At 35.5% G+C, this 13,387-nt stretch overlaps 1 protein-coding gene across 2 annotated transcripts in view; it reads left to right on the top strand.

Moving 5' to 3' along the window:
* The window catches only part of ACER3 (alkaline ceramidase 3), a 192,024-nt gene that overhangs the window by 136,529 nt on the left and 42,108 nt on the right, over positions 1–13,387 (top strand). For both annotated transcript variants that reach the window (XM_032640732.1, XM_032640731.1), the window contains exon 7: positions 13,066–13,124. In XM_032640732.1, the coding sequence (XP_032496623.1) occupies positions 13,066–13,124 (59 nt within the window). The remainder of the gene's footprint in view (positions 1–13,065; positions 13,125–13,387) is intronic.

Here is a 13,387-nt window from a genome sequence, read left to right as displayed (position 1 = left end):
AATCTAAAGGAGCTCTGATTAAGACTGGAATCTTGATTTCTTACCACTTCGATTTCTTGAAGTTCAGAATCTCTATTTCTTGCCATTTTGTTATCCACCGACAAATTTCTTGCTGTACCTATTCTTCAGTATCTTCATCTGTAAAATGTTCAAAACAAGGAAAGGTACTATTTCACAAGGATTATATAAAAATAATTAAGGTAATGCAAAGCACAAGGCAATAAACATACTAATACTGTGTGATACTAAAAGTACTTAGTAAGATGTGCATAAATTTCTGCCTATGATGATCATGGAAAACTTCTAAAAGGAGATATTTGAGTTGAGCTAGAGAGATAAGTAGTGACAGTACAATTAAAAGTATCTGTCACAAGAAGGATGATTGTCTTACTAACCAGATTAGCTTCCCTGAGGGAGAATATACTGATAACAGTTCTACTTTACTGTATTGAATCCAAGGTGATCCAAACATCTCCAAAAGAGAGCCAAGTGCCATTTATTCATTTTGATGGCCTTGTAAAGGATAATACTCAGATCACATAGCTGTCACATTCAATAGAAACACCAACATATCTCAAGAAAGAAAACAAAAAGAAAAGCATACATGAGAATAGACTAAAAGAACATTTAAGAAGTTATTGAACCCTCTTAAAGTAGCTAATTGACAAATCAGTAGTTGAATATCTCAGATGAGATCTCATCTAATGTCTCAAAGAGTACTGTTGCTTAAAATCTTTTTGCCAAAGTAGATGTCTCTGAAAGATTGTTTCTAGACGTGACATACCAGTATTTTATTACTACCCCTTCTAATTTGACCTTCAAGATTTGCAAGAAAGAACACTATGTAAACAATTTGAAAAACAGGAACTTAGGTAGATTTTAAAAAATTCTATTATGTTTCATTTGTGCCATTTTATTACAAATTAGGGTAGAAGGAAACACTGTATAAGCACACTTGGAAAAGAAGATGACGTTTTTTAGTATCTACTATGTGCTAAATATTATATATTCTTTCATATAGTTTATATAGATTGACTCACTCATCATCTTACCAAACTATCAACAAACCTGTTTAGGAATTATCTTCATTTTATAGGTAAAATAACTGAGAGTCAGAAGGGGTTAAGTAATTTGCCCAGTGTTTCTCAACTAGTTAGTGGCAGAACTGGAAATGGAAACCAGGTCTTTTTTTTTTTCCCCCAAAGCCCATATTGCTTTTATGATATGATATGTCATTATAACAGATTACTTTGGAATCTAATTTATTGTCAGATGTTTTTCAAAAGAATGAAAAATACTGTTTAGATTTTTGTGCAATAATGAACTTGGAAAAATGTGAAGACTGAATATGTAAAACTTAGGTATAGCTGTGGTTTAAGTAAACCTCAATTCGGTTATCAGTTCAAAAAACTGCCCGAAGTCAAATATAAGTGAAGTACTTTGGTAATAAAAAGAGATTAAGTAATTTTTATAGAAGGATTTCAGGAAGGCTTCACATAGGAAACGACATTTGAGCAGGATTTATTTGACCATGGAACCCTTTTTTATTGAATATTTCTTAATATCTCTCAGCACGGTGGTGTTCTGGGGGACTGTTTGGGAAATCCTGTGCTAAATACGAGATCCTGCAGAACATGAGAAGAGAAAGAAGGCTGGAACCAAACTGAATCACTGGCTGTCATGCTAGAGTTTGAAACTTATGATTTTGCCATTGACAGAGGCATAAGATTATAATATCTGTTTCAGATAATTCTGGCAGTTGTATGTAGGATGGATTAGAAGGCTGTATAGTTTGGACAGAATTAAGATTTTAAACCAGTTCTGAATATACCTACAAAAACTATGTTTTTACCAATAGACCACATTGCCTTATGAGACTTATGAAATTGTTTTATAGTTAAAAAGTAATATCTACATTTAGCTTACTACTATTTAAACTATCCTCTACGTATGTAGGAAGCACCAACCTTTTAGCCTTATCATATGAGAATAAATTTATATATTAACTCCCAAAATAAAATGCCTCTTACATCCCTATTTTGACTATGATTATAGAAATATGAAACCATAGTCACCTAGTTCAGTCCCTTCATTTTACCAATGGGAGTCCAAGGCTAAGATAAATGAAGTGACTTATTCAAAGACATGTACTGAGGCAGTAATGAGGTGGTAGAAAAATCTAGAATCCCCCAACTGCAGCCCTTGGCTTTTCTGTTAGAGGTTCTCTTTACTATGTTTGGGCAACTGAATGAGTCCATTACAAACTGCAAATGCCAAAATCCCATTACCTATTACCACCATAGGTTCCCACTCACTGGGGCTTTATCCACAAATCCCTACCTGATCTCCCACCCTAATAAACTGTTCGTGACCACAGGTGAGCCGAGTGCCTTTCTCCTAGAGTGAAAGACTTGAGCTCCCTCTGCACATTCGATGTGAAGCTAATAATTATTCTAGCGGGTTAGTATGGAATTCTTTCTTCATCTTTTAAATATCTTTTATTTTTAAACAATATCAAACTTACAGAAAAGCTGCAAGAACGATAAAAAGAACTTTTCCACCTGAACCACTTGAAAGTATACTGTCAACCTGTTGGAGCATGATGACTTATGATAGTGTCTATTAGACTTCTCCATTGTAAAGTTATTCTCTGTCCCTTCATAATTAATAAGAAGAACTTTGTAGTAAAGTACTCTGAGACTTACGAAAATGCTCTTAATTATTAAACTTTGAATTTATTTTTATTTCTATGGACTCTCTCTTGTATTCCTATTTTATTCAATGAGTTATGATGTTACTATCATGGTTTATTTTGGTGTAAATAATTGTCTCAGATTTGGCAAGTGGAGTACTTTCAGGCCGGTGTCTGTCCTTTTGACCTGTTCCCATCGTTCTTTGAATATCTCTTACTTTTTGACACAAGAAGATGTTCTTGGCTCATCTTGTTCTTTCCCTGCTCCAGGCTTGATCTCCATGGAGGCTTGGTTTCTTTGAGTGGAGAATGGAATTTAGAAACCAGATCCACGTACTAGATATGTGATTACATGTGTCTCTCCTTGATTAGACTGAGCTCTTTGAGGTCAGGAATAGGGTGTCTTTTCATCTTTGAATCATGAATGAATGTCTCATCCAATGGCTGTCATTCGGTCGGTGTTCATAAGTATTGGATTGGCCAAAAAGTTTGTTCGGGTTTGTCTGTGAAATCTTACGAACAAACCGGAACGAACATTTTGGCCAACCCAATACTTGCTAGAAAATAAACTGGTCAGTTATTTGGAACTCCTTTCCACGTTTTGGCTTAATCCAAGGAATAGACCATAAGGAATGAGTCTATTCCTTAGTGGAGAATGTTAGCTCTGAAGAAATATTGTAAGTCAGTCTCCCTCATTATCAAAATAATTATTGTATATCTACAGTTTCCAAGGTCCCACACTACAGCCCCATCCCACTTAATTTGCCCTCTTTACCTCTCTGTTTCATCTATCTTCAAATCTTTCCACACAGGCATCTTAGTACCAAGTCACAGAACAAAAAATTGTTTTTCTACGTTGCTCAAGATACTTTTCTTTTTACTGATAAACAAAAACACAACATGCTTTTTTCCTAGGCTATAGGCTCCTTAAGGATAAATACCAGGTCTCAGTTTACACACAGCATATTTCTATGATGCTTTAGCAGGGAGAAAACACTAATAATATTTTTATAGTCTTTGGAGTTTGAAGATCGAAAAAATTATTAAATATGGAAAGATATGAAAATTCCTTGTAAAAATATTTTAGATGAAAATTGCAGGGAGTGGAAATGTATGTATTCTATTATCTTTTTATTTAAAAAATGACTTATCTTAAAATATGCATAGAAAAAAGGTTATGTGGGCACCTCTAGCTTCAAGAAAGCCTGGGAAATCTAGATTTTATAGCTGGACATATTGCCAGCCTAATAAAATCAGTCTTCTATAAAGACAGAGGCAAGAATAGATACTGAGTAGGCCACTAGCAGGGTCTGCTTCAGATTCCTAGGGGAGAATCAGAATGTATAGGGTCGAGGTGCTTGTGAAGAGAAGAAAATTCATTTGAAAAATCCCCATTGCACTTCCAGTGCATACGTTCTTATCCAGCATTTGTTATGTTTAACATACTCCCTAAACAATCCGTTTCTTTTGACTTCTCTATGCTGATGAGTCATAAATCTGTTAATTCAGCTCAGTTTTTTCTTCTAAGGTTTAGACCCAGATATCCAACTCCTGCTGGAGATCTCCACTTGGATATCTAACTGACACCTCAAACTCGAAACATATCCAGAAATGAAGTCAACATTTTTATCCCCTGTCTTTCTTTTCATATTATTCTTTAACACAATAAACAATTTCACTATGCACCCAACTGCCTAAGTCATAAACCAGGCTATCATTGATTTTTCCCAACTTATACTAACTCACATATCAAATTAATTATCAGTCTAAGCCCTAAATATTTCCCTAATCTATCCATTTTTCTCCTTTCCCAGTAACACTACCCTAGTTCAGGCCCCATGTCTCACCTAGGTCACTGCAATACTTTGTCAGTGGTCTGTTTTCCATCAGTCTTGCCTTCTCCTAATTCATTCTCCACCGAACATGACAGGGACATCTTTCTAATACATGAGTGATCATTTTGAGCTACTGCTGAAACTTACATTGACTTTGCATTGTTCTTAAGATAAAGTCCAACTCCTTAACATGACTTGAAAAGCCAGACTTGACCTCTGCTTACCTTTCTGACTTCATTTTTCCCACTCTTCTCTCCAACAATATATTCTAGACAGCATTAATTTTTCTAGTCCCCAGAATGTAAGCTATGACCATTACTGTCTTCCACCTTCTCTTAATGTTTGTTATTATTAATAACGCTTGTCCTACTAATACTTCAGTTATAAAATTAAACATTAAATCCTCCAAAAACTCTTTTTTTTCTTCCAGTTTTGTTGAGACATAACTGACATACAGCACTGTATAAGTTTAAGGTGTACAGCATAATGATTTGACTTACATACAACATGAAACGATTACCACAGTAAATTTAGTGAACATCCATCATCTCATATAGATACAACATTAAAGAAATTTTAAAAAATGTTTTTTCCTTGTGACAAGAACTCTTAGGATTTACTCTTACCAACTTTTATATATAACGTATAGCAGTGTTAATTATATTTCTCATGTTGTACATTACATCCCTAGTCCATGGAAGTCTTTCTGATCTGCATAAGTTTGGATTAGGTGGCCTTCCTATGTGCTTAGAAATACTCTGTTCAGTCCCTGTCAGAGTTAAAATACTACATTTTAACTGCCTGGTTACTTATACCTCTCTTTACTAGATTGTAATTGCAGTGAGGGCAGGGATCGTGCCTTTCTTGTTCACGATTATAGCAGCATGGCTGCAATTATTGATTCAGGTGGGCAACCAGTCTCTAATAGGCTTTCCTCTAATACTATGTTTTACTTCGCTCTATTGTAGAATACTAGGTCGAGGATACAGCAAGTGTAACGTTTTCATCTCATCAGGAGATTCAGCGCTATCCTTATACACAGCTTCTTTTGCCCTCTCATCCACATAAGTTGTGTACATCTGCCAGGGATGAGAGCTACGTGTAGTGGAAGTCACTGTAACATGCAGAAGCTACAGCCCCTTTTTTATTTCTTTTTTTTTTCCCCTACCATTCTTTATAATAGGCATCTTTTATACTGTTCTAATGCAGGCCCCAAGCCTGCAACCTAGGTGCAATCCTTCACAACAACTAAAGCAGACACAACATTCCCCATTTATCTTAACTGTTGTATTCAAGGCTGGAAGACTTGAGGTCATACACAGCCAGGCCTACATCATCCCAGGCTGGATATTAGTTAACCCTTTACTCAGACCATGATGTCCACAGGGTCTAGTACAATGCTCAATACATATTTCTTGGATTCCATTTAATAGAGAGACCACAAGTAGTAGGCAGGAGTCATAGCAGGGCCTTATAAGAGAGTCCACCTAAAGCATCAGGATATAGAAAGGTTGAAAGTGAAAGTATGGAAAAATATATATACCATGTAAACACTAAGCAAAAGAAATATGATATAGTTATTTGAATAACAGACAAAATAAACTTTAAGGAGAAAGTATTTCTATTGATAGAGAAGGATTACTTTGTAGTATTAAAAGTATTCAGTTCAGAAAATTGTATTAATTTAAAACTTGTATGTGCCTTTAATATATATAATACCTCAACATATATAATGAAAAAAATGACTGAACTAGAAGAAAAAATAGAAAAATCTATAATCTTTGGGGATTTTAATACACAACTCTCAGTAACTCAAGAAGATATAGAAGATTTAAACTGCTTGATTAAAAAACTTGACCTATAGAGCAAATGTAAAATACTGCACCCAACAATTGCAGAAACACTTTGTTTTTCCACATTTACAAAAATTGACCATATACTTGCTCATACAGTAAGTCTTAACAAATTTCATAGGACTGTAATCAGAATATAATTTCTGACTGTAATGCAATTATGTTAGAATTTAAGTAATATAATTTTAAATAATATAGATCAAAGAAATATAGAAATTTCCAATCATAGAAATTGGAAAATATTTTGAATTGAATCAATGAAAATAAATACATGTTAAAACTAGGGGGACCTTCTGGTGGTCCAGTGGGTAAGACTCCATGCTTCCAATGCAGGAGGTCCGGGTTTGATCCCTGGTCAGGGAACTAGAACCCGCATGCATGCCGCAACTAAGAGTCCACATGCCGCAACTAAGAAGTCCGCATGCCACAACTAAAGATGCCGCACACCTCAACGAAGATCCCATGTGCAGCAACCAAGGCCCAGAGCAGCCAAAACATATATATATATATATATATATATGTATATAAAAGAATAGCCACATTAAAAAATGTAGCTATTGGATTCAGCACAATTCATATTTGGAGGGAAATATCTAGCCTTAAAATGTGTGTACCAGGAAAAAAAGGCTCAAAAAGGAAAGATATAGCATATATTTCAAGAAGTGAAAGATAAAAGCAAAAAGGAATACAATAGAAAACAAATATACTATGGGGGAGAATCAGCAAAGCCAAAAATTGCTTCTTTAAACAGACAAGTAAAATTAACATACCCTTGGTGAATTTGATCAAGAGGGGAAAAGGCAAGCACAAACAATATCAGATATGAAGGGACTTCCATGGTGGTCCAGTGGTTAAGAATCCGTCTTGCAGTGAGGGGGATGCCAGTTTGATCGCTGGTCGGGGAACTAAGATCCCACATGCCATGGGGCAACTAAGCCTGCGCACCACAACTACTGAGGCCGTGCATCACAACTAGAGAGCACGCGTGCCACAACTAATCAGCCCATGTGGTCTGCAGCCCGCGCACCACAACTAGAGAGCCTGTGCACCTCAACTAATGAGCCCGGGCACTGTGAGATCTCACATGCCACAGCTAGTGAGCTCGTGCGTCACAATGAAAGATCCCACGTGCCACAACTAAGACCTGATGCAGCCAAAAAATAAATAAATATTAAAAAAAGAAGAAATGAAAAAGTGATATCACATCACATCCTGGCGACATTAAAAAGTTAATTGAATATTATGAACAACTTTATGCCAATAAATTTACATTTTTCATTTTTATTTTTTTAAATGGACAAATTCCTAAAGAAAGTATAACCTGTAGAAACGTACAGAGAATACAAAACCTGAATTGTCCTATAACAATGAAAAGTGGTTCAATAAGTAGTCAGAAATTTGTGTGCAAATATGACTTTGCTAGAATGTTTACCACACATTAAAAGAAGAAATAATTCCAGTCTTACACAGATTCTCATAGGGAATCGAACAAAAAGAAGAGATACTCTCCAACTCATGTATGAGGCAAGCAAAACTTTCATACCAGTAAGGAGAGTTTGAAAGAGTTAAAATAACAGGCAGAAGTCCTAGGCAAAATATTTCCAAACCAAATCAGCCAATATAAACAAAAATAGGATAAAGCATAATGACTAAATTAGATATATCCCAGGAGTATCAAGCTGGTTAGACTATTAATCAGTATTAGAAAATTATATTAAAAGATTAAAGGACAAAAATTATATGATTATCTCAAGAGATACAGAAAAAGTATTTGATAAAATATATTAATTCATGATTTTTAAAAACTCTTAGCAAACTAGAAATAAAAGAGGGCTTCTTGGGCTTCCCTGGTGGCGCAGTGGTTGAGAGTCCGCCTGCCAATGCAGGGGACACCGGTTCCTGCCCTGGTCCGGGAAGATCCCACATGCCGCGGAGCGGATGGGCCCGTGAGCCATGGCCGCTGAGCCTGCGCGTCCGGAGCCTGTGCTCCGCAACGGGAGAGGCCACAACAGTGAGAGGCCCGCATACCGCAAAAAAAAAAAGAAAAAAAAAAAGAGGGCTTCTTAATCTGATAAAGATTATTTAAAAAAATTTTTTTTAATCCTACACTCAATGTAACACTTAGTGATGAACCATTGAAAGCTTTCTCTTTGAGACTGAGCATGAGATAGCAGTACTTGTTATCACCAGTTCTATTCATATTGTACTGGAGGACCAGGCCCACTCAGTTAAGCAAGAAAAAGAAATTAAAATTATTGAATTAAAAAGGGTGAGACAAAACTGTAAATATTCACAAGTGATATACAAATGTATATAGGGAAAACCTAAAGTCTCTACAAATAAATTATTAGAAGAGATTTTAAAAGGTAAAGTCACATTATATAAAAGCAGTTTGCAAAAAAATGATTGTATTTATATATAATAGCATCAAACAGGTAGAAAATGACATTTAAAAATTACTACTTATGATAATCATCTAAAAATATTTATGAAGTACCTAGGAGTAAATCTAGCATAAATATCTAAGACCTATATATGGAAGAAATTATAAAACACATTTACAGACATTAAAGAATACCTAAATGAATAAATATCTATACCATTATTACAAGACACAGACAACACTAATTTAATCTTAAAATTAAGAACTTACGGTCATAAAAAGACACCATAAAGAGAGTGAACATATAACACTATAGAGTGGAATAAGATATTCACAACACGTATAATCAAGCAAAGACTAGTATATGGAAAGACCTACAAACCAATAAAAAAAGTAGGAGACCCAGTAGAAAAATGGATGAGACATTTCACAAAAGATTATATCCAAATGGCCAATAAACATACGAAGTGGTATTCAATCTATATTAGTCATCATGGAAATGAAAATTGAAAACACAATGAAATACCACTACGTACTCAACAGAATGGCTAAAATAAAAAAGACTTTATGGTACCGAGGGCTGACTAGCAAGGCTACTAAGCAACACTCATACACTGCACATGGGAGTGTTAATCGGTATAACCACCTTGGAAAAGAGTTTGTAAAAACGACTAAACTTGAGTTTATGCATACGCTATGATCCAGCACCTTGGCTCCTAGGCATATGCCCAGTAGAAATCCCTGAATGTGTACACCAAAAATTACATACATACACACACACACGCACACACACACACACACACACATATATATTTTTTAACATCTTTATTGGAGTATAATTGCTTTACAATGTTGTGTTAGTTTCTGCTGTATAACAAAGTGAATCAGCTATATGTATACATATATCCCCACAGCCCCTCCCTCTTGCGTCTCCCTCCCACCCTCCCTATCCCACCTCTCTAGGTGATCACAAAGCGCTGAGCTGATCTCCCCATGTGATGCAGCTGCTTCCCACTAGCTATCTATTTTACACTTAGTAGTGTATATATGTCAATGCTACTCTCTCACTTTGTCCCAGCTTACCCTTCCCCCTCCCCATGTCCTCAAGTCCGTTCTCTACGTCTGCATCTTTATTCCTGTCCTGCCCCTAGGTTCATGAGAACCATTGGTTTTTTTAGATTCCATATATATGTGTTAGCATATGGTATTTGTTTTCCTCTTTCTGACTTACTTCACTGTATGACAGACTCTAGGTCCATCCACCTCACTACAAATAACTCAATTTCGTTTCTTTTTATGGCTGAGTAATATTTCATTGTATATGTGTGCCACATTTTCTTTATCCATTCATCTGTCGGTGGACACTTAGGTTGTTTCCATGTCCTGGCTATTGTAAATAGTGCTGCAATGAATATTATGGTACATGACTTTTTGAATTATGGTTTTCTCAGGGTATATGCCCAGTAGTGGGATTGCTGGGTCATATGGTAATTCTATTTTTAGTTTTTTAAGGAATCTCCATACTATTCTCCATAGTGGCTGTATCAATTTACATTCCCATCAGCAGTGCAAAAGGGTTTCCTTTTCTCCACCCCCTCTTCAGCATTTATTGTTTGTAGATTTCTTGATGGTGGCCATTCTGACCCGTGTGAGGTGACACCTCATTGTGGTTTTGATTTGCATTTCTCTAATGATGAGTAATGTTGAGCATCCTTTCAGTTGAAAGACTGGTGCCTTTCAACCTGTATATCTTCTTTGGAGAAACGTCTGTTTAGATCTTCTGCTCATTTTTGGATTAGGTTGTTTGTTTTTTTGATATTGAGCTTCATGGGCTGCTTGTATCTTTTGGGGATTAATCCTTTGTCAGTTGCTTCATTTGCAAATATTTTCTCCCATTCTGAGGGTTGTCATTTCATCTTGTTTATGGTTTCCTTTGCCATGCAAAAGTTTTTAAGTTTCATTAGGTTCCATTTGTTTATTTTTGTTTTTATTTCCATTACTCTAGGAGGTGGGTCAAAAAGGGTCTTGCTGTGATTTATGTCAAAGAGTGTTCTTCCTATGTTATATATGTTTATAGCAGGATTATTATAAATAGCTAAAACTTAGACCCCAACGTCCATCAGCAGTAGAATGGATATATAAAATATACATATTTAAATAATGGAATATCAGATAGCAATGAACACTGATGTACCACAGCTCGTATAACAAGTTGAATGAGGCTCACAAGCACAATACTGAGTAAAAGAAGCTTGACACAAGTTTATAAAACAGAGTTCCATTTATATTGAGGTTCAAAACAGGCAAAACTGGGGGCTTCCCTGGTGGTGCAGTGGTTGAGAATCTGCCTGCCAATGCAGGGGACACGGGTTCGAGCCCTGGTCTGGGAAGATCCCACATGCCGCGGAGCAACTGGGCCTGTGAGCCACAATTACTGAGCCTGCGCGTCTGCAGCCTGTGCTCCGCAACAAGAGAGGCCACGATAGTGAGAGGCCCGTGCACCGCGATGAAGAGTGGCCCCCGCTTGCCACAACTAGAGAAAGCCCTTGCACAGAAATGAAGACCCAACACAGCCATAAATAAATAAATAAATTTTAAAAAAAAAAAAAAAAAAAAAAAAAACAGGCAAAACTGAACTCCAATGTGAGAAGTCAGCATAGTGGTAACCCTCAGCGTAGAGAAGGGTGTAGAATTTGAGAGCGGTATGAAGTTGATTTATGGTATTCTGCCAAAGTTCAGTTTTTTGACCTACGAAGTCAAAAATTGCAAAGATATTTGTTTTGTGATAATCCTCAATCAGTGTTTATGTTTTGAGCACTTTGTGTGTGTGTGTTATATTTTAATTTTAAAAGTTTTTTAAAGTTGAAACAGGAACAAGTAAGAAAATGACAGACAACCGAATAAAAAAATAGGTTTGAACAATAGCAGATATCAATTGGCCAGTGAACATAACATACAGTGTTCAACCTGTAATCGGAGAAATACATATTAAAAACCACATAGACTGACAAAAATTTAGAAGTCTGACTATATCATGTTTTGAGTATGTGGCATAAAAGAAACACTCAGAATACACATTGGTTGTAGTAAAGGTTGGTATAACCACTTTGGAAAGCAGCTTGACATTTTTAGTAATTTTGATAATAATATACCCTCTGACCCAGCAGTTACATTCCTAGGTACATACCCTGGAGAAACTTCTGCATGTGTGTATTAGAATATATGCGTAAAAATGTTCATAGAAGTGAAAACTGGAAATAACCTCAAAATGTCCATCAACACAAGAATTGGTAAACAAATTGTGGTATTTATTTATGTGATATCAAAAATGAATGAACTATGACTACGTATACAACATAATTGAATTCTAAAAGAAAACAAATGTATGTAACATTATTCTATTGTAAATTAAAATTTTAAAAACTTATTTAGGAGTGCATATTTAGGACGCCAGTTTAACTTAGTAAACACGTAAAGAAAAGCAAGAAAATGTGTTTATTTTAAAAGTCAGGAGAGTGGTTTCCTCTAAGGAGTAGGGGAGAGGGTTGGACTGGGAAGAGATAACATGTGTCTTGACCTGAATGGTACTTTCCCAGTTATTGGCTTTATAAATATTTAAGTTATACATTTATATTCTATGCAGTTTTCTTGTATTTAATATTTCACACTTTTAAAAGTTAAATTTTCCCACTAGGTTCAGGTTTCCAGGTAGTAGTACCTATCCAGTGCTCAATATAGAAGAGAAAGAGGTTAGTTGTTGGAGCCAAGTCTGGGAAGATGTGGGAGCATATAGAATAAAGAACACAGGGGAGTAGATTAACCTCAGTCAAGAAGAAATGGGCACTTCTTTCTTTAGAAACTAGGAATGGGAGAAAGAATGCAGGGAGAGGATGCATATGAATGCACAAACACTTGGGAGGAGAGTTTAAAAGAGTTCAGATTTATAAGATGGGAAGTAGAATCATTTGCTGAAAGTGAAGCTAACAAGAAGGAAAGGATCTTTAGGGAATATGAGGCAAAAATACAGCATTTGTTCAGGTTTTAGCATATATTTAAAATTTCATGGAACCATTCAGAATTAAAATTGACATGAGACTTCTGATATTGATTATTCACAAGCAGGCTCTTTCCACAAAGGTTAGTATAACTCTTCATTATATAATTATACATCTGTTCTTTAAAATGTAATGAAAGATAATAAATGTTTACATTTAACCAGGAGGACTATTTTTGTAGGCAAAATATACTTCCTTTGCCAAAGAATCATGATTTTACTAACTTCATTTTCCCTTTCTTCTTCAGGTCATGTATGGAATGTTGGTCTTCACATTAGTAGTTCGATCTATTTATATTGTTACATGGTAAGTAGTTTGGATCATCAAAAGAGTACACTTAGGTGGTAAATCTGTAGCCTAAACTGAAATAACACATAAAACCCAACTCCAGAAGGGATACTGATAGAAAACTTATAACCCAACATTTATTATGGTATATTGCAAGAAATACTAATTCTTTAAGTAAGTTGTTAATAGGCATCACATGAAACCAAGAGTTCTAAAATTAAAGAAATTTGAGGAAAGCTGTGTGTGATGGCCTCCTTTTGAATATTTATAATGTACATGAG

Source organism: Phocoena sinus, chromosome 8 (genome assembly GCF_008692025.1).
Source record: "Phocoena sinus isolate mPhoSin1 chromosome 8, mPhoSin1.pri, whole genome shotgun sequence".
NCBI lineage: Eukaryota > Metazoa > Chordata > Mammalia > Artiodactyla > Phocoenidae > Phocoena > Phocoena sinus.
Note: the sequence above shows the minus strand (reverse complement) of the source record. Positions and strands in the feature narration are given on the sequence as shown.